At 39.8% G+C, this 22,982-nt stretch overlaps 1 protein-coding gene across 2 annotated transcripts in view; it reads left to right on the top strand.

Moving 5' to 3' along the window:
* The window catches only part of Gcat (Glycine C-acetyltransferase), a 32,422-nt gene extending 12,542 nt beyond the window's left edge, over nucleotides 1–19,880 (top strand). For both annotated transcript variants that reach the window (XM_053797314.2, XM_070102559.1), the window contains 7 exons: nucleotides 8,725–8,945; nucleotides 10,100–10,201; nucleotides 11,960–12,167; nucleotides 12,457–12,640; nucleotides 13,116–13,311; nucleotides 16,308–16,485; nucleotides 18,717–19,880. In XM_053797314.2, the coding sequence (XP_053653289.1) occupies nucleotides 8,725–8,945; nucleotides 10,100–10,201; nucleotides 11,960–12,167; nucleotides 12,457–12,640; nucleotides 13,116–13,311; nucleotides 16,308–16,485; nucleotides 18,717–18,874 (1,247 nt within the window). In that variant the 3' untranslated portion in view covers nucleotides 18,875–19,880. The remainder of the gene's footprint in view (nucleotides 1–8,724; nucleotides 8,946–10,099; nucleotides 10,202–11,959; nucleotides 12,168–12,456; nucleotides 12,641–13,115; nucleotides 13,312–16,307; nucleotides 16,486–18,716) is intronic.
* The last annotated feature ends 3,102 nt before the right edge of the window (nucleotides 19,881–22,982 follow it).

Raw genomic sequence — 22,982 nt, forward strand, 5'->3', positions numbered from 1 at the left:
GCTCATGGGGAAAGAGTGCATCTAATTTCCTTAAGGAGTTGGGAAAAAGACTCATCAGGGTAACTAGGGATCCCAGGGCAGCTAGTTTTCTGTTCCAGCGGCTCAGTGCGGCTGTTCAAAGGGGTAATGCATGCTGCATTTTGGGCACACGCCCCAGCTCTGAGGAGCTGGATGAGATTTTCGCCTTATAATCGGTGATACACACGTAACAACATGTACCGTATATGCCACCTTTATATCAACAATGTATCTCTTAAATCTTCTGTGCCATATTATGTAATAAAATATTCCTATTGGTAAAAAAAAAAAAAAAATAGTTCAAAAGATGGGGTGGTAGGGGAAGTGGAATATTCAAATGGCTTCAGGAAGAAATCCAAATATTCTTCCTTGAAGCCTTTTTATCCACTTCTCCGAGGCTATGGGTCCCACAATTTACACCAGAGGTGGACCCCATCCTATATTTAAAAAAAAAAAAATATATATTTATATATATATATATATTTATATTTATATATATATTTATATATATATTTATATATATATATATATATATATATATATATATATATATATATATATATATATATATATTTATATATATATATATATTTATATATATATATATATATATATATATATATATATATATATATATTATTTATATTTATATTTATATTTGGAGGGGGAAGGACAAGTTGAGCGTATATTTATTTTCCTCTGTGGAGGCCTGTTAGATCATCATATTACTTACATACTTAGTATATTACATACATTGATGCTAAATAATTCTTCACCAATGTTAGGATAAGTAAGTTTATTTAGGCACAGGCACAGGCACACTTATATAAGTTTAATTGTCATACATAATGTAAATTACCAAGGATAACCCAAAAAAAAAAAGTCAGTGACTTATTTCCACACCAGTCGACTAACAACCAGGTACATATTATACTGATGGGGAACATAGACAACCCGTGTAAGGAAACACGTCCAATGTTTCTACCCTCTCCGAGAATTGAACCCGGACTTTATGTACTGGAGATAGTTGAAGAAGTGGATGCACTGCTAAACCTTTATGGGTATTGCACTTTAGAGATTATGATAATAATAGTGAAGATGAGGTTTTTCGGTCCCTCAGCCCTTATAGCGACAATTGAAGTGGATATTTTGAGGTGTTCAGTTCCTGAGCTTTGGTAGAAGTGGAGAAGTCATCTTCAGGTGACTGATCCCTCAGCCTAGATGGAACTAAAAAAAAAGCTTATCAAGGCTGAGGGAGTGAACACCTCAAAATCTATAGTTCTTCAGCTGTCACTATCAACGGTGATATATAATAAATATCCTTGAACGTATACTATTAGGTGTCACATAGCTCGGTTGCTAGCGCACTCAGCTCACACACTGAGTTCCAGGGATCTAATCCCAGTATGGCTGGAAAACATAAGGACGTGTTTCCATAAGACACCTGCTGTCCCTGTTCACCCATCAGTAAAATGGGTACCTAGATGTTAGTCAACTCGTGTGGGTCGCATCCTGGGACAAAATTGATGAAATTTGCCCTTAATGCTCTGCACAATAAGGGATTTCTATATAAGTGTCATTGATGTCAGCTAGGCCTCTATACCTTGTACATGTACTTGTAGAAATGAATATATTATTATTATTCCTTATTATATGATTTAAATCCTTAAGTGTATGATATGTATCCTTGACAGTACGATGAAATGACACTATGCAACCATTTATGTTGGTGAGGGGCTCTTGATTTAGGGAATTGGATCTGTGCTCCAGTTCCCCGAATTAAGCCTGAATGCCTTCCACATCCCCCCCCAGGCGCTGTATAATCCTCCGGGTTTAGCGCTTCCCCCTTGATTATAATAATAATATGCAACCATTCAGTACTGTATTGTCTTGTGGGTATTTCAAGAGCAATTCTATCATGTGGAAAATACTTGTTTGTTCCCAGTCATTTCTAGAGCTTCATGAAGCTTAAGTGTTTTGCATTTTATGTACCTCAATTTCTAGGCCTTGTAATGCTATAGTACCATGAAACAAATTATCAAAATAAATATTTCCAGGCAAGAATTTTTATTTTAAGCCAAGTATTTAAAGCTTTACCCAAACAAGTTATATATGAGGAAATGGTATGGTGATACCGACAAGATGTGGAGAAAGACACTTATGTACAGTTCAGGACATTTATTAAAGGAAACGTTTCGCCACGAGTGGCTTCTTCAGTCCTAATACAGAGAAAACTAAGAAAACATTTATATACGTATATAGTGGCAGGAGTCAGGTGAGGTGACGCGTGGGTAGAGGTAGTAGTAGTAGTAGTAATGGAACTAAGGAGGTGAGGCAAGAGAGGGACCTGCTGGCATCAAGTAACACCAGTTCCCAGGATGGGTAATATCCTCTTGCTTAGTAATTTTGAAATACTGTAACTACCGGATTTTTGCTTTATAGTGTTACTGACAGAAATTAGTGCAGCTTCAATGCATTTTCTCCGTCTTAAGTCGTCTTCTTTAATAACTAGTTTAGCTTCATTGAATTTCATGAGGTGTCCAACATCGTCTCTATGTTGAACACATGCGTTTTTGCGGTCATCATTTCTGCAAGCATTTTTTGTGTTCTGCTATTCTAATGTCCAGAGTTCTGGCTGTTTCCCCTACATATACTTTGTCACACCCCCCACATGGTATAGTGTAGATTCCTGCACTTGTGCCAGAATCATGCTTGGGTTTTTGTATCAGGTTCCTAATAGTAGTTGAAGAGCTGGTAGATATTTTAGCCAGTTTTCTGTCAAACATTTTTGAAACATTAGTGGCAACGTTGCTGACCGGTAAAACGATGTAACTTGGAGGTTTTTCTTCAATTTGATAGGTGTTGGTCTTGCTGAGGATACGTGCTGTAGGAAACGTGTGGCACGTATCCTCAGCAAGACCAACACCTATCAAATTGAAGAAAAGCCTCCAAGTTACATCGTTTTACCGGTCAGCAACGTTGCCACTAATGTTTCAAAAATGTTTGACAGAAAACTGGCTAAAATATCTACCAGCTCTTCAACTACTATTAGGAACCTGATACAAAAACCCAAGCATGATTCTGGCACAAGTGCAGGAATCTACACTATACCATGTGGGGGGTGTGACAAAGTATATGTAGGGGAAACAGCCAGAACTCTGGACATTAGAATAGCAGAACACAAAAATGCTTGCAGAAATGATGACCGCAAAAACGCATGTGTTCAACATAGAGACGATGTTGGACACCTCATGAAATTCAATGAAGCTAAACTAGTTATTAAAGAAGACGACTTAAGACGGAGAAAATGCATTGAAGCTGCACTAATTTCTGTCAGTAACACTATAAAGCAAAAATCCGGTAGTTACAGTATTTCAAAATTACTAAGCAAGAGGATATTACCCATCCTGGGAACTGGTGTTACTTGATGCCAGCAGGTCCCTCTCTTGCCTCACCTCCTTAGTTCCATTACTACTACTACTACTACTACCACCTCTACCCACGCGTCACCTCACCTGACTCCTGCCACTATATATATAAATGTTTTCTTAGTTTTCTCTGTAATAGAACTGAAGAAGCCACTCGTGGCGAAACGTTTCCTTTAATAAATGTCCTGAACTGTACATAAGTGTCTTTCTCCACAACTTATATATGTTTAATTTTTCCTTGCATAATTCATTAAGAAATAGGTTTTGTCAAGCACAGGTGGCCCTCCACATTCACAAGGGTTAGGGGATCAAGAACCTCACGAATGCTGAAAATTCGCGAATGTTTAGTGCACAAATATATTGTAGGGAAATAACAGGGATATCTTGCTACTCCTACTTACACTTTGGTCACACTTCATAGACACGCACATGCATATATATATATATACATACATCTAGGTTTTTCTCCTTTTTCTAAATAGCTCTTGTTCTTTTTATTTCTTCTATTGTCCATGGGGAAGTGGAAAAGAATCTTTCCTCCGTAAGCCATGCGTGTCGTATGAGGCGACTAAAATGCCGGGAGCAATGGGCTAGTAACCCCTTCTCCTGTATACAATTACTAAAAAAGAGAAGAAGAAAAACTTTATAAAACTGGGTTGCTTAAATGTGCGTGGATGTAGTGCGGATGACAAGAAACAGATGATTGCTGATGTTATGAATGAAAAGAAGTTGGATGTCCTGGCCCTAAGCGAAACAAAGCTGAAGGGGGTAGGAGAGTTTCAGTGGGGGGAAATAAATGGGATTAAATCTGGAGTATCTGAGAGAGTTAGAGCAAAGGAAGGGGTAGCAGTAATGTTAAATGATCAGTTATGGAAGGAGAAAAGAGAATATGAATGTGTAAATTCAAGAATTATGTGGATTAAAGTAAAGGTTGGATGCGAGAAGTGGGTCATAATAAGCGTGTATGCACCTGGAGAAGAGAGGAATGCAGAGGAGAGAGAGAGATTTTGGGAGATGTTAAGTGAATGTATAGGAGCCTTTGAACCAAGTGAGAGAGTAATTGTGGTAGGGGACTTGAATGCTAAAGTAGGAGAAACTTTTAGAGAGGGTGTGGTAGGTAAGTTTGGGGTGCCAGGTGTAAATGATAATGGGAGCCCTTTGATTGAACTTTGTATAGAAAGGGGTTTAGTTATAGGTAATACATATTTTAAGAAAAAGAGGATAAATAAGTATACACGATATGATGTAGGGCGAAATGACAGTAGTTTGTTGGATTATGTATTGGTAGATAAAAGACTGTTGAGTAGACTTCAGGATGTACATGTTTATAGAGGGGCCACAGATATATCAGATCACTTTCTAGTTGTAGCTACACTGAGAGTAAAAGGTAGATGGGATACAAGGAGAATAGAAGCATCAGGGAAGAGAGAGGTAAAGGTTTATAAACTAAAAGAGGAGGCAGTTAGGGTAAGATATAAACAGCTATTGGAGGATAGATGGGCTAATGAGAGCATAGGCAATGGGGTCGAAGAGGTATGGGGTAGGTTTAAAAATGTAGTGTTAGAGTGTTCAGCAGAAGTTTGTGGTTACAGGAAAGTGGGTGCAGGAGGGAAGAGGAGCGATTGGTGGAATGATGATGTAAAGAGAGTAGTAAGGGAGAAAAAGTTAGCATATGAGAAGTTTTTACAAAGTAGAAGTGATGCAAGGAGGGAAGAGTATATGGAGAAAAAGAGAGAAGTTAAGAGAGTGGTGAAGCAATGTAAAAAGAGAGCAAATGAGAGAGTGGGTGAGATGTTATCAACAAATTTTGTTGAAAATAAGAAAAAGTTTTGGAGTGAGATTAACAAGTTAAGAAAGCCTAGAGAACAAATGGATTTGTCAGTTAAAAATAGGAGAGGAGAGTTATTAAATGGAGAGTTAGAGGTATTGGGAAGATGGAAGGAATATTTTGAGGAATTGTTAAATGTTGATGAAGATAGGGAAGCTGTGATTTCGTGTATAGGGCAAGGAGGAATAACATCTTGTAGGAGTGAGGAAGAGTCAGTTGTGAGTGTGGGGGAAGTTCGTGAGGCAGTAGGTAAAATGAAAGGGGGTAAGGCAGCCGGGATTGATGGGATAAAGATAGAAATGTTAAAAGCAGGTGGGGATATAGTTTTGGAGTGGTTGGTGCAATTATTTAATAAATGTATGGAAGAGGGTAAGGTACCTAGGGATTGGCAGAGAGCATGCATAGTTCCTTTGTATAAAGGCAAAGGGGATAAAAGAGAGTGCAAAAATTATAGGGGGATAAGTCTGTTGAGTGTACCTGGTAAAGTGTATGGTAGAGTTATAATTGAAAGAATTAAGAGTAAGACGGAGAATAGGATAGCAGATGAACAAGGAGGCTTTAGGAAAGGTAGGGGGTGTGTGGACCAGGTGTTTACAGTGAAACATGTAAGTGAACAGTATTTAGATAAGGCTAAAGAGGTCTTTGTGGCATTTATGGATTTGGAAAAGGCGTATGACAGGGTGGATAGGGGGGCAATGTGGCAGATGTTGCAAGTGTATGGTGTAGGAGGTGGGTTACTGAAAGCAGTGAAGAGTTTTTACGAGGATAGTGAGGCTCAAGTTAGAGTATGTAGGAAAGAGGGGAATTTTTTCCCAGTAAAAGTAGGCCTTAGACAAGGATGTGTGATGTCACCGTGGTTGTTTAATATATTTATAGATGGGGTTGTAAGAGAAGTAAATGCGAGGGTCTTGGCAAGAGGCGTGGAGTTAAAAGATAAAGAATCACACACAAAGTGGGAGTTGTCACAGCTGCTCTTTGCTGATGACACTGTGCTCTTGGGAGATTCTGAAGAGAAGTTGCAGAGATTGGTGGATGAATTTGGTAGGGTGTGCAAAAGAAGAAAATTAAAGGTGAATACAGGAAAGAGTAAGGTTATGAGGATAACAAAAAGATTAGGTGATGAAAGATTGAATATCAGATTGGAGGGAGAGAGTATGGAGGAGGTGAACGTATCCAGATATTTGGGAGTGGACGTGTCAGCGGATGGGTCTATGAAAGATGAGGTGAATCATAGAATTGATGAGGGAAAAAGAGTGAGTGGTGCACTTAGGAGTCTGTGGAGACAAAGAACTTTGTCCTTGGAGGCAAAGAGGGGAATGTATGAGAGTATAGTTTTACCAACGCTCTTATATGGGTGTGAAGCGTGGGTGATGAATGTTGCAGCGAGGAGAAGGCTGGAGGCAGTGGAGATGTCATGTCTGAGGGCAATGTGTGGTGTGAATATAATGCAGAGAATTCGTAGTTTGGAAGTTAGGAGGAGGTGCGGGATTACCAAAACTGTTGTCCAGAGGGCTGAGGAAGGGTTGTTGAGGTGGTTCGGACATGTAGAGAGAATGGAGCGAAACAGAATGACTTCAAGAGTGTATCAGTCTGTAGTGGAAGGAAGGCGGGGTAGGGGTCGGCCTAGGAAGGGTTGGAGGGAGGGGGTAAAGGAGGTTTTGTGTGCGAGGGGCTTGGACTTCCAGCAGGCATGCGTGAGCGTGTTTGATAGGAGTGAATGGAGACAAATGGTTTTTAATACTTGACGTGCTGTTGGAGTGTGAGCAAAGTAACATTTATGAAGGGATTCAGGGAAACCGGCAGGCCGGACTTGAGTCCTGGAGATGGGAAGTACAGTGCCTGCACTCTGAAGGAGGGGTGTTAATGTTGCAGTTTAAAAACTGTAGTGTAAAGCACCCTTCTGGCAAGACAGTGATGGAGTGAATGATGGTGAAAGTTTTTCTTTTTCGGGCCACCCTGCCTTGGTGGGAATCGGCCGGTGTGATAATAAAAAAAAAATAAAAAATATAATAATAGTATTTACTTAGCCTAACATTACTGCTTCCTTAACCTATTGAACCATAAACAATCATAAAACACATGAAAACATCGTAAAATACATAAATGTATTGTATATACGTGTTATGGTTTAATAACAAATAATGAACAAACAAAACACTACTCATAAGGTTAGGCAGACGAACTCTGATGACTTATGATGATGATGACAATGACAATGATGATGGTGATGATAGTTAGCCATGCAGTTACTGATGACAGTTGAATGGAGGTGATTATATGGAGTGTAACTGCATGGCATGATGAATCTAGCGTGTGGATTCTAACTCTTCACTGCCAGCATCACTGCCAATAATAGGCGGTGGATCATCGACATCACTAGTCAGAGTTAGCAACGGGAGTAGTGGCAGGCTTCCTTGTGAAGAACATTGTGATGGGCAACTGAGACCGTTTCCTCTTCATATCTACAAACAGAGTTTTGTGGGGAATTATGCTCCTATCAGTGTCATTCATCACCTTCTAAGCCCTCAACATCGATGGGTCTGTCATAAAAAAAATTTTTGAGCTGTGCTGTCATTCTCCTCACTTGCCCTAGTTTTTCAAGGGTGAGGGCTTGAGGTTGATTGGCCTCAGCAGCACTCCTCTTCATCCTCATTCTCTGCCTGCACAATCTTCAACAACTCTTCATCATTTAGGCCCAGTGCATGTTCTTCAACCAGTTCTCTCACCTCACCCTCCTGCATGTCCTCAAACCCTTCACCACCAACTTGCCTTGCTAACTCCAGTCTTCCTCACGGCTTTGTTAACCTCGCCCTGAGGACCAAATCCAGCAAAATCGTACATACACACACTGGCCACAAAGCCCTCCAACAACCCTTCACTGTCTGAGGGTGCAAATCCTTGACACACTCATGCACTATTGAGAGGCAGTCAGCGATGGTGAATTTCTTCCAGTATTGAGTGACACTCATATCTGGACAATGACTGAGTGAGTGGCAGACTGGCAGGCTGGCTGCCAGTTGATGGGGTAGTAGGGACACTGCAGGAAGCATACTGTGTATATGATTGGGCGGCTGGGCATTTGCGAATTTTCAAAGCTCACGAAAGTGGAACTCACGAATGTAGAGGGCCACCTGTACAGGTATTTGAATATACAATACTGTACTTCATGGAATTGTGCATATACATCTTATTGAACTTGTACATGCTCTATCTACAGTTTAATTTAGGCTTTTTTGAGTAGTACACGTATTACATTTGACGATGCTGTGATGTACACTTTTTGTCTAGTGAGATGGCAGTGTAGATGGGTGTAATATTTACAGCTTTTAGGTTAATATTACCAGTAAATAGTATTGACTAGCATAAATGCTGATTATTATATACAGTTTATGATACAATATATTCTGGAAGCAATGCCTTAGTTTGTGTTATACTCACATTTCTCTTTAGGTGCCAGTTATATAAAGAATTGCTGCAGCAATGGAATGCGCTTGAGCCACGCCCAAGCAGCATGTAGAGATATACTTGAGGGTGAACTGGAAAGCATAAGAACAGCAGGCACGTGGAAGACGGAGCGTATCATTACCAGCAAACAAGCCGTGAAGATCGCCGTTCAAGGGAAGGAGTCTGGTTTGCTTAACTTCTGCTCAAATAATTACCTCGGTCTTTCAGTAAGAAAGATTTGATTACATGTGGTTGAAATGTAATTTACTGCCCTTCATTTTTAATTATTCTAATAAACAATTGCCAGAACAATGGCAGAGGTTTCAAGGAGGAAGCTGGACTTCTATTTGAAACATGTCCCAGATCAGCCAGGTTGTGATGGATATGTAGGCCTACAGGCCACCAGCAGTAACAGCCTTGTTGATGAGGAAGCCTGCCATAAAATCTGATCTCAGGCCAGGCTTTACAAATACAACAGAGCTGTCATTGAGGTATTACTTTACAGCATATTATATGAAGGGATGTAGTTACATTGCAGAGAATAAAGAAGGGAAGAGACTTGCATAAGATAGGTTAGACAGAACTGTGAAAATAGGGAGAAGTTAGATAATCATGTTAGAATTGAGAGTGAACCATGTTAGACTAAACTGAGAGTGAACCAGGTTAGAATCAAAAAAAGAAAGAAGTACAGTATGTTTGGTTTGTGGAATTAAATGGAGGGGCAGAATAATGAATCTGCATCCTAATTGAGTAAGCAGATAAATAATAGGAACTCTTACTGGGGAGCTCTCTTGGATCTTTGATGCTGGTGAGGAGCTTGTGATCTAAGGAATCGAACCTGACCTCCCTTGGATAGAACCAGATTGCCTCCCATTTTCCCAGGTGTTGTATAGCCTTTTCTGGTTTAGCACTCCCCAGTGAATGTACAGATATATAGGAATAGGCATAATGGGACAAATGTGAGTTCATGCACTGATTAAATAAACTTTCAACTTGGCAGGTAAATGTCCCCAAGGATCACTAATTAAGGATATTGTAATTTTTTCACCTAACTATGGGTTTTAAACTGAAAGACTGCAGTAGTGTCTGTGATGACCATGTACTACTCAATCTTGTAAACAAAAAATCAGAGCATTTTCTAATAAAGTTTATTGATTTTTTTCAATTTAATTGTATGGGCATCAAACTGAAAGACTGCAGTGATAGCTATGATTAATATATAGCATCTTTTTAAAAACATTTGAGCACGTCTTGTTTTTCATTATTTTTGTTAAAACTGTTTTATTTTATGTAGAACGAATGTCATAATATAACATGAAATACTTAACCACTTAATTCAACATGATGGCCTTTAAGACCAAGCTTTTATATTCACCTTTAGAGTCATCCAGAAGTGATTAAAGCAGGAAAGGAAGCACTAGAAAAGTATGGAGCAGGGCTCTCCTCTGTTCGATTCATTTGTGGTACCCAAGACATTCACTTGGTAAGTCTGCTGAGAAAGACTTCGACAAAGATGGTTCTGTACAAGTAAGGAAAATTACACATTTTTTTATATAGTTTATTTATTTATTTTTAATATGCTGGCCATCTCCCACTGAGGTAGGGTGACCAGAAAAAGAAACACTTTCATCATCATTCTATCAATCACTTGCCAGAAGCATGCAGATAATACAGTTCAGATTCCCCACCAGACTTCAGACATCCCTGCCCCTCCTTCAGAGTGCAGGCACTGTACTTCCCACTTCCATGACAAGTCTGGCTATCTGGTTTCCCTGAATTCCTTCACAAAACATTACCTTGTTCACACCCGAACAGCTCGTCAGGTTTTAAAATCCATTTGCCTCCACTCCTGTTTAATTCACACATGCCTTCTGGATGTCTAAGCCCCTTGCACACAAAACCTCCTTTGCCCCTTCCCTCCAACCTTGCATAGGGTAACCCCTACCCTGCTTTCTCTCCACTACAGATTTATACATCCTCCAAGTCATCCTATTTTGCTCTATCCTCGCTAAATGTCCAAACCACCTCAACAACCCCTCCTCGTCCCTCTGGATAATACTTTTAATAACTCTGCACCTCCTAATCTCTAGGCAACAAATTCCTTGCTTAATATTTGTAACACACATTACCCTCAGACACATCTCTACTGCTTCCAACCTCCTCCTCACTTCAACATTCACAGTCCATGCTTCACACCCAAATAAGTGTTTTTACCATCTAACTCTCATATATTTCCCTCATTGCCTCCATGCATAACATTCTTTGTCTCCACAGATGCCTCATTGCACCACTCACCTTTTTCCCTTCATCAGTTCTGTGGTTTGCTTTGTCTTCCATATACCCATCCGCTGATGAGTCCACTCCCTAATATCTGAACACACTCACTTCCTCCGTACTCCCTCCTTCCTCATCACCTTGCTCTTTCCTGTGTTCACTTTTAATTTCCTTCTTTTACCCTCCCAAATTCATTCACCAACCTTTTGCAGCTTCTCTTCAATCTCCCAAAAGTACAGTGTCATTTGCAAAAAAAAAAACAAGTGTGATAACTTCCATTCTGCATATTTTAATTCCAAACCTCTCCTCAGCACCCAAGCATTCACTTCTTTTACATCCCCATCTGTAAATATGTTAAACAACCATGGTGACATCATGCATCCCTGTCTAAGACCTGCTTTTACTGGAAAATAACTTACCTCCTGAGCCTCACTAACCTTGTAAAAACTTTTAACAGCATTCAGTAGCCTACCACCTATTCCATTCACTCACATCTGCCACATGCTCCCTTATCCACCCTGTCATATGCTTCTTCTAAAGCCACAAAAGCAATGGAATCTTCCCTATCTTTATCTAAATATTGTTCACTTACACAAATAACCCGCACATAGAAGAGAGGAGCTTACGACGACATTTCGGTCCGACTTGGACCGAAACGTCGTCATAAGCTCCTCTCTTCTATGTGCAGGTTGTGTAGCATTCCAGTCACAGTATTGTGCCTTTTTTTGTTATTGTTCACTTATATGCTTCACTGTAAACATTTGACTTTCACTCTGCAAATTCACAATTTTTCTGTTGCTCCTGTAATTTAGAGTTTTGTATTTCAGTATCACATTTCCTCTAGTTTCAAAATTGCAAGTTGTTAACCTTTCTAGTCTCATTATTTTTTTTTTTTTTTTTTTTTTTTTTTTTTTTTTTTTTTTTTTTTTTTTTTTTTTTTTTTTTTTAATCCTTTGACTATTTGCAGGAACTGGAAGAGAAAATAGCAAGATTTCATGGTCGTGATGACGCAATTTTGTATGCCTCTTGTTTTGATGCCAATGCAGGACTTTTTGAAATATTACTTACACCTGCTGATGCTGTACTGTCAGATGAATTAAATCATGCATCAATAATTGACGGAATTCGCCTGTGCAGAGCTCGAAAGTTCAGATATCAGCACAAGAATATGCAAGGTATTTTATCAATATAGAAAAATGTATTAAGGAATGAAGTACAGTATTGTTCAGTATATGCAATTTGATTATGCTTGAGATATCATTATTTACTTCTCTGCTTTGAATACTGACTAGTTACAAATAACATAAATTCAGTCTTGCATTCATGGATGATGATGCACCTCAAGGAATATTGAGTATACATTTTTATTTTAGGTTTATAAAAAAAAAAAAAATTCAAGCTATATTCATCTGCACTGTATTCAACATTTTCCCAATAAAATTAATTTAATTTTTTTTTCTTTAGATCTCGAGGCCAAGTTGCAAGAGTGTCAAGATGCTCGCATAAAACTAATAGTAACAGATGGGGTATTCAGTATGGATGGGAATGTGGCCCCCTTAACAGACATTTGTGATATTGCTGACAGATATAAAGCTTTGGTATTTGCTGATGAATGCCATGCTACTGGATTTTTTGGCACTACTGGAAGGTTAGCAAATCCTTTCCTATAGTCTTAGGAAATAGTTTTGTAAGCTATTGCTTTTTGTTAGGCTATTTAATATAAAATTATCATTAGTATTCCCCAGTTATTTTTTTTTTTTTTTACCATTCGGTTGTATCCCCCCAAAGCAGGGTGACCTAAAAAAGAAAAAAAAAAAACATTTCAGTAATTTATACAGGAGGAGTTACTAGCCCCTTGCTCCCAGCATTATAGTCACCTCTTATGACATGCATGGCTTACAGAGGAAGAATTCTTTTCCATTTTCCCATGGAGAATTCCCCAGTTATATAAGAAATAAAAAAATTTTACTGATTTTCATGTCTAAGACTTTAATGTATTAAAATTACTATTATAGTTTCAGAGAAGCAGTAAAACTGTTGAGGTCATAGAGTTCCTAGAAAATGCGAATTGATAACATTTTATTGAAGGAATCTGGTTGGCCATCATATATTTCCCCTTACAGAGGAACTGAGGAATATTTTGGGTTACTTCCTGGCCGAGTGGACATTATCAACAGTACGTTGGGCAAAGCACTGGGAGGTGCTGCTGGAGGCTATACTACAGGACCCAGAGAGCTTATCACACTTCTCAGGCAAAGGGCAAGACCATATCTCTTCTCAAATTCTGTGCCACCAGCTGTTGTGGCATGTGCTAGCAAGGTTAGTAAAAAATATACGTATATGCTTTACACGAAAAAATCATATTTTTTATTTTTGTTAGGCACTGTAAAGAGTAGATATCGCATCTTATGATGTGATATTAAATTTTCAATTATGCAATTTGTAATATTTAAATGTTTTAATAATATAAAAGAATTGTTTGCAATAACAATGTGATACAGTAATGAAGTCATAATTGTAACTAGCATCAAGGAAGGTTTCTTGATGCTAGTGAGGGGCTCTTGATTGTCCTTGGCCTTGATTAGATAGGGTCTGTTTGCCTCCCTTTACCCAGACTTACTTAAACCCCTTTTGATTTAGCACACTCCCTAAATATAAGAATAAGAATACAATAGGGCCCCGCTTTACAGCGTTCCGCTAATATGGACATTTAAAAGTATGACCAAAACTCGCTATATGGCTCCCCCCACCTGACTTTCTAATACAGTCACTGCACCCCACCTGGTTTGTTTACATGCTCCGTGAGCACCACTTCTCTCCATTATGTCTGGAAACTCCAAAATTTCAAGTGTTTTTAAAAGTTATTTCATATTTTATATATAAATACTCTGATAATTATAATTTTGTATACCTGTATCTAAATAAACTTACTGTGCTGGCATGCAGGTACACATGAAAATCAATACGAGTGTCTTATGTCTTGAGATGCCATATTAGTAATGATAATAATACTCTATAATAATCACTGAGACTCATTGAATGTCGTATATTACGTTAATACGTATGCACATTTTCATTAATACATCTCTGATATTTTTTCAGAATTATATAATAAACATGATACGTAACATATAAAGATGATAAATGCACCCCACAGTAGAATAAATAAATATGAGATGTAGCCTGCAACAGCTTTGTAAGGGTGATGTTTCTCCACAAAACTTTGCAACTCACTCCACTTTGCACACATGTCCTTAACCCTTTGACTGTCGCAAGCCCATTTCTGAAACCGTCATTCTATGTATTAAAATTTTTGGAAAAAAAAAATTATTTCTTCTTATGAAATGATAGAGAATCTTTTCCCGATGGCTTAGGCACCAAAATTACGAAGTTTGATCAAACACTTAACGGAATTATGCTCCCACGAAGTTAGCGGTCTCGTTGATATATATGCATCGGCGATTTTGCCGACTTTGAGCCCTATTTTCAGCCAATTCCATCGTTCTGGTCGACCAAACTCATAGCTATTTCTTTAGAACTCCATTTTTTCTATCAATTGAATACAAGAAACTGTCCATTTACCAATTTCAACTACCCAATAAAGTGGTCAGAAATTTAGCAGTTTGGCCAATTTCACGCAAATTAAAAAAGATGCCAATTTCAAAATAGGGTCCAGAATAAACAGTGCAGACATTCTTGGCACTAAAACAACATATTCTCTGTTCATTAGTCACATTTCCAGGCCCCTCCCTTGATTTTTTATTCACACAAAAAATAGAAGATTTACTGTTATACAGACTACTGCATTATTGTAAAAATGGTATAAATAATATCAGTGCACTAGTGAAAGAATATTAGACTCCCCAGTTGACGTGTATTGGACGTGTGGTATGATTTGCTTACTCTTGAACATTGGTGAAAATCGAACATTTCCGCTAGGTTGTGGTCAATTTCAAGGTCGTTTTCACCGTGAAACTAATCAAAATCATCTCTATTTCTGTAATATGTTTTCCATTCTCTCAAATGAGACAAAGAAAACGAGAATACAACCATAAATACTGTACGAAAATACACCTCAAATTCGGCATTTTAATCCAAAAACACGGTCAGTTTTTTTTTCTTATTATGCACTGCGTGCTGCAGGATTCTTTTTATACAGTGCACACTGACCACACAGACCCATTCTCTCACATGTGGGCCTACCAGCTTTCTCCTGCTTGATTTGAAGCCGCTAGAATTATTGAGTATATATACGTCCGAAACACTGGCTCGTAAGATGTGTATATACGGCCAAAACAGTCAAAGGGTTAATCACTGAAGAAGGCACATTCTCCCCTCTCTCTTTCTCCTCCTCTGAAGAAATTTCCTCAGCTGCAGTCTGTTGCTGTTCCAGTTGAAGGTCTTGCAGCTCTTCAATGGTTAACTCTTCCCTATGGTCGTCCACCAACTCTTCCACATCATGGCCACTCACATCCAACCCCATGGAGTTTCCCAAAGAGACAATATTCTATTGTGTTTCTCGCCTTCTTTATCAAAGGGCTGGCACTCGGAACTTACTTTGGCCCCATGGTGGCTTATTTAGCAGTTGCACTCAATAAACAAGCACCAAAAAACAATGGATTATTACGAAATGTTTTGGATGGTTAACTCTTCCCTATGGTCGTCCACCAACTCTTCCACATCCTGGCCACTCACATCCAACCCCATGGAGTTTCCCAAAGAGACAATATTCTATTGTGTTTCTCGCCTTCTTTATCAAAGGGCTGGCACTCGGAACTTACTTTGGCCCCATGGTGGCTTATTTAGCAGTTGCACTCAATAAACAAGCACCAAAAGACAATGGATTATTACGAAATGTTTTGGATGAACACTCAGGGTAATGCTCACTCAACGAGAAACAAAGGCAGATTGAGTCACGAAGGCATGAGATGCTTTGTGTGGGCACTTGAGTGGCCGAGCCACGCGGACACGTTTGGTACGGAGCATTTCCAACTCTATGAAAATCAAGCGGATGTATGAAAACTGGGACAAAAATTTGACGAAAAAAGCCATCGAAAACTGAATCCTATGAAAACTGGGGCATACGTAAACTGAGGTTCCACTGTACTTATATTTGGTATGAAATTTTTCAATGTTATGATCTACTGAACCAGTAGGTCACAACACTGCCAGTTATTAGAGGACCCCATTCATTTATGAAGTCATTTTCTGACGGACTATTTAATAAAAGAGAGGACTCGCTGTATTCAAGAAAGCTCAAGATATATTTAAGCTTGCAGCATCTACAGGTATTTGACCCACTTCAATTTCAACAGGTATTTGACCTGCTTCATGGAAGCTCAGGGTTTGCAGAACAAGTTCAAGCCAACACTGACAGATTTAGATCTCAAATGACTGATGCTGGTTTTACTTTGTCTGGTGACAACCACCCCATTTGTCCTGTTATGCTGGGTGATGCTCGTCTAGCTTCTAATTTTGCAGACCAAATGTTAGGTATGTATACATAGTTTTGTACTGTTCATAAATATCTTAGCTAACAAGATATTAGGATAGAGAATATATAATACATTACATAAGGGGCCAGCAATCCTTTAACCCTTTCAGGGTCCGTCCCGTAGATCTACGGCTTTACGGTGAGTGTCCAAACCGTAGATCTACGCCATGAGCTCAGCTCACTCTGATAAACTGTGAGTGGTACATTTGGGCCTAGATATGAGAGTACATCTATGTGGTATGTGTGCACCACATAAAACAGATCCTGCAGCACACTGTGTATAATGAGAGAAAAAAACTGAAATCATGATTTTTCGATTAAAACAGCGACTTTGCAGTGTTTTTTCGTATGTTTTTTATAGTTGTATTTGCGATTTCTTGGTCTCATTTGATAGAATGGAAGACATATTACAGAAATAGAGATGATTTTGATTGGTTTTAGCACTGGAAATGGCTTGAAACTGAGCTCAAAGTAGCGGAAATGTTAATTTTTTGCCGATATTCAAGAGTAAACAAACGACCTCACACATCTAATACACGTCAGCTGGTGGGTCTAATATACATTCACAAATATGGTGATGATATTTATACAATTATTACAGTATTGCATAACAGTAAATCTTCTATTTTTTGGTGTGAATAAAAAATCAAAATGGAATTTATTTGTAAAGCCTCAAAATGTAACTAATGAACAGAGGAAATGTTAGTTTAGTTCCAGGAATACCTACATTGTTTATTCTGGAGCCTATTTTGAAATTGGAATATTTTGAACTTTGTGTTAAATTGGCCAAATTAACAATTTCCGATCACTTTATTTTGTAGTTGAAACAGTTGATTTGGCGATTTCTTGTGCTCAATCGATAGAATAGAAGTAATACTAGTGAAATAGCTAAGAATTTGGTTGATTGGAATAATGTAATTGGCCTAAAATGGGAGTCAAAGTCGGCAAAATCGCCGACTCGTAAATATCGCTGACACATAAAAATTCGCGAGAGCATAATTTCGTCAATTTTCCACCAAATTTCGTACTTTTTGTTTTATTACCTTCACAAAAAGATTCTCTACCATTTCATAAGAAAAAATAACAAATTTTTTTTTAAAAATTCTTGGACACTGGTGCGTGACTTCAGATTTTGGCCTTGGACCCTGAAAGGGTTAAGGCTGAACTGCGAATGCATTACCAGCTTATGGATTTAAGTGCTGTGAGCACTTAATCCAGTAGATTAGAAGCAAGGAGTACATAGTTCTCTGGGCATTGCAAACAAATGAGAAGGAAAAGGGCATACAGCACTTGGTGAATGTATATGGCCACCCTGGCATCAGATCTTTGATAAAGTGTAGTGCAAGATGTGGCTTAAAAATATGAATCATTTTTCCCCACCACATAAAAGGAGTGTGCCCTCAGGAAATAATTTTTTTTTTTTTGGGGGGGGGGGGGAGCTTTATACATTGCACAGTACTATAGATAATACTGCACTGTATTATTTACATTATTTTGGGTCATGTATATTTTTTTAATTACCATGTACCTATATTGTATTCCTGGAAAGTGCTAAAACCATGTGGATCATTCATCATTACATAATAGGGGTGAAATATGGTTATATTTTGCAGTATTTTTTTTGTTTGGGGGGAGGGGATAGAATCAGTTTGAATTATATTTTTTAAATATCCATTAGAAAATTCCTACGAATGCTGATTGGAATGATTTATAATTGTTTAGCACTTTTTGTAAGTATAGTAGGATATGGTTATTATAATCAAAAAGAAGCGCTAAATCTATAAGGGTCATACAGTGCGGCAGGGAAGGGTGCAGGGGTATTAGGTAGCAAGAGGGAGAGGGATTATTATTAGGTCATGAAGGGCAGTGGATAGTGCAGGGGTAGAGGGTAGCAAGAGATTGAGGTTGAAACAGTAGGATATGAATATCATAGTATCTACAGTATATGTATATATGTAGGAAACAAATTAATTTAATTAAAATATTCACATGGATATAGTGCTGTATATGCAATTTGCAATATGATTATAGCTTCCCCTTTGTTTCTTTTGATGTTTTTCTACTTGCCTAGTATTTAAGCTTAATTTTTTAATCAGTGCAACCCTTCTCTTATGTTTTTTTGGAACTATACTTATTGTTTTTGTTTGCAAAACATTTCATGACTTAAATTTTTCAGTTAGGCTGTTATGTTTAGAGTTTGAAAATGATATATATTTTTCCGTCCATACAGAGAAAGGAATATACGTGATTGGCTTCAGCTACCCTGTAGTACCAAAGGGCAAAGCAAGGATCAGAGTGCAGATCTCGGCTTCCCATACTTTTGATGACATAGACCGTACTGTTGAGGCTTTCAAGCAGGTTGGCAAGAATCTAGGAGTCCTTGTTTAGGGGTTTTATGGCCTACAAAGAATATAGGTTCCAGTACCATAGCTGAAAACATTAAAAGCCTATACTTGGAGAAGAAACTTGAGTAGTTTGTCTTGGACCTAGACAACCATACCATTCAAGGAAGGGAGGGTGCCTTAATGCTGGTGAGGGGCTCTTGATCCAGGAATTTGGACCTGTTCTCCCCTTGCACCAAGCCTTATTGCCTCCCATTCCCTAGATAGGGTGACCCCCATGTGGGTTTAGTGCCTTCCCCTAAATATAGTCATAACTAAGCAAGAAAATCGGGAGAAAAGGGAGGAGGAAGAAAGATCAGGTGAGAAAATGTTGGAAAATAGGTCAGGAGGTTGGTAGTAAATCTAGATAAATTACACTGCAGAAGGGTGGTCCTAGTACCTATGTCCCTCAATGAATTCACAAAGGAAAATATAAGAGCACTGAAGTAGACCTACTGATCAAAGAATCAAGAACATTAGATAGGGAAGGTGAAAGTTTTACATTACCTTTTATCATCATCCTAACCTAGCATGGGCCAGTATACTTATTGCAGTGCTTTTTATTCCTTTGAGAGCCCCTTGAGGATTGTGGTGGAGTTAGCTATTGTACTCCATCCACTTCAGATGTAATTTATTTTTTACTACCACCCTTCTGCTTTCTTGTGTATCACTTGACACTAACTTTGCCCTATTTTTAGGCCTGTCTACCTTTTCTCATTCCCTTCTAGTTTCTCATTCTTGGATGTATATGGTGAAAACACACTAAACCATGGGGGGTATACACTGAGGATTATTATTATAATCAAGGGGGAAGCGCTAAACCCGGAGGATTATACAGCGCCTGGGGGGGGATGTGGAAGGCATTCAGGCTTAATTCGGGGAACTGGAGCACAGATCCAATTCCCTAAATCAAGAGCCCCTCACCAACATCATATACACTGAGGAAACAAGGGAATTGAGCATGATCCAAAGAATGAAAGGTCCAGTACAATTCATCAGATCAAGGAACCTTCCTTGATATTATTATTATTATAATCAAAAAGAAGCGCTAAGCCACAAGGACTATACAGCGCTGCAGGGCAGGAAGGAAGCGAGGGCATCAGGTGGCAAAAGGGAGATGGATGAGCAACAGGTTACGGATAACAGCGGGGCAGTGGATGGTGAAAGGGTAAAGGGCAGCAAGAGACTGAACCAGAAAGGGCTGAGGGGAGTGTGAAAAGTATCATCAGAGTTTGTGGAGTAAATCAGTCGTTGTCAAGAAGTCAATGAGAGAGTCAGGATTAAAGGAGGGTCCATCAGCAAGAAGGGAAGGTAAAGAGAGAGTAGGAGAACGAAGACGACGTTGGAGGTAAATTCTGCGTGCTCGTTGATAGAGAGGGCAGTCTAACAGAATGTGGCTAATCGATACTGGCACTTGACACTGCTCACAGAGAGGAACAGGGTGCCTCTCCATGAGATACCCATGAGTAAGACGAGTGTGGCCAATGCGAAGGCGGGAGAGAGTGGTCTCCCAACCTCGGCACTGATGACAAGAAGACGGCCAGTAACCTATGCTCGGTTTAATAGAATGAAGTTTGTTACCGAGCAGAGTTGACCAACGTTGTTGCCAACGGGTGCGAAGGTGGGTAGCTATTGCAGCAAAATAGTCTAGAAATGGAACACCTCGATAGGAAATTGGTAGGTCATATACTGCTGACCGCGCAGCAGTGTCTGCCTGTTCATTGCCCTGTACGTCGACATGACCAGGGACCCAACAAAAAACAATATCTTTATGTTTGGTAGAGATACGGCGTAGCCAAAGTTGGATACGGAGAACTAGGGGATGAGATGTATCAAATTTTCGTATAGCCTGTAGAGCACTAAGGGAGTCTGAGACTACTACAAATGATGACACAGGCATAGATGCGATACGAATAAGTGCTGCAAGAATGGCATACAGTTCAGCAGTAAAAATGCTAGCTGAAGATAGTAAATGCCCTCGTACGACGCTGTCCGGAAACACTGCTGCGAATCCGACGCCGTCTGAAGACTTAGAGCCATCTGTGTACACAGCGGTGGCATGAGAATGAGAGTGGAAGTGATCAAGAAAAAGAGAGCGGGAAGCCACCGTAGGCAGTTGAGCTTTCGAGCAAGGGAGTGAGAAAGAACAGACCCGAACAGCTGGAACTTCCCAGGGGGGTAGGGACAAGTGAGATGCTACATGAACATATAAAGGTGGTAACTGAAGGGAAGACAAGAGTGAAAGTAGGCGAAGAGAAAAGGGACGGAGCAAACAGGGGCGGCGAACGAATAAAGAATGTCTACTAATATCGGTGACCATTCTATAAATGGAAGGATTGTGTAGATCGTGAGAGCGTACATAGTAACGAAGGCAATGGGCATCACGGCGATCAGACAAGGATGGAACATTTGCTTCTGTATAGAGGCTCTCAACAGGGGAAGAGCGAAAAGCACCAAGGCACAAACGTAAGCCTTGGTGATGGATAGAGTTAAGGCTAGAGAGAGTAGCAGGAGAGGCCGCGGAATAAATCTGGTCACCATAATCGAGTTTCGATAAAACGAGGGCTGAATGTAGGCGAAGCAGAGTTCGACGATCAGCTCCCCAGGAAAGATGAGCGAGGGTTTTAAGAAGGTTTAGCCGGCTGTGACAAGTTGCCTTCAGAGAGGTAATGTGAGGTTTCCAGGTTAACCGACGGTCAAAGAGAAGGCCTAGAAACCTGACTGTATCACGTTCGGGGATACGGGAGCCATAGAGATACAAAGGATGATCGGAGATAACAGAGCGTCTAGTGAAAGTAATTTGGTGAGTTTTGGTACTTGAAAATTTAAACCCATGTGTGGTGGCCCAAGTGGAAACACGGTCGACCGCATGCTGGAGAGAAACTGCAATAAGGTGACAGTCAGCGCCTGCACAAGCAATAGCGAAGTCATCAACATAGAGTGATGACCAAATATTGGGTGGAAGAACAGAGGCCAAATCATTTATAGCAAGGAGAAAAAGTGTTGTGCTTAGAACACATCCCTGAGGGACACCTTCAGCTTGGACGAAGTCCGGGGAAAGAACATTATTGACTCGAACACGGAAATGTCTGTCAGTTAAAAAGTTCTTAAGGAAGGATGGTAGATTGCCTCGGAGGCCTAAGGAATGGGCCTGGGCCAAAATATTATACCTCCAAGTTGTGTCATATGCCTTCTCAAGGTCAAAAAATATGGCAATAACTGAGTGATTATTCGCAAAGGCATTACGAACATACGTATCCAAGCGTAGTAAGGGGTCTATGGTAGAACGACCCTTACGAAAGCCATATTGACTAGCGGAGAGACTGTTGTGAGTCTCTAAATACCACATTAAACGTCGATTTACGAGGCGTTCCATCACTTTGCAAACTGCACTTGTAAGAGCGATGGGGCGATAGTGGGAGGCATCATGTCCTGTAGTACCCGGTTTGCGGAAAGGGAGAACAATGGCAGATTTCCACAGCTGGGGAAGAACTCCTTGTGCCCAAATAAGATTGAAGAGGTGTAAGAGGACTACAAGGGCTGACCGATGTAAATGTTGTAACATACGAATATGAATGTCATCAGGCCCAGCTGCCGATGATCGGCAAGCTGAGAGCGTTGCCTCCAGTTCTTGAAGTGTAAAAGGCACATTATACTGTTCTTCTCCGAGAGAAGAAAAGTCCAAGGGTACTAACTCTCTGGCAGACTTTGAGGAAAGAAACGAGGGGCATAGATGGAGCCCTCGGGAAATACGGACCAGATGTGTGCCAAGTTCAATGGCAACGTCGAGAGGGTTTGCTATATCAACACCAGTGACCCGTAGAACAGGAGCCGGGTCAGGAGAGTATTTACCACTCAATTTCCTCACTTTTTTCCAGACTGCACTCATAGAAGAAGCAGAGGTGATGGTGGAAACATAGTCTCGCCAACAAGTGCGTTTAGCTTCACGGATGACACGGCGAGCGATCGCACGCTTCTGCTTAAAATCAACAAGTCTCTCAGCGGTTCTATTGTACCGGTACCTGCCCCATGCAGCACGTTTCAAACGTACTGCACGAGCACAAGCAGGAGACCACCAAGGCACGCACTTCTGAGAATGCCTGCCTGAGGTGTGG

This window comes from Cherax quadricarinatus, chromosome 82 (assembly GCF_038502225.1).
Source record: "Cherax quadricarinatus isolate ZL_2023a chromosome 82, ASM3850222v1, whole genome shotgun sequence".
Lineage (NCBI taxonomy): Eukaryota > Metazoa > Arthropoda > Malacostraca > Decapoda > Parastacidae > Cherax > Cherax quadricarinatus.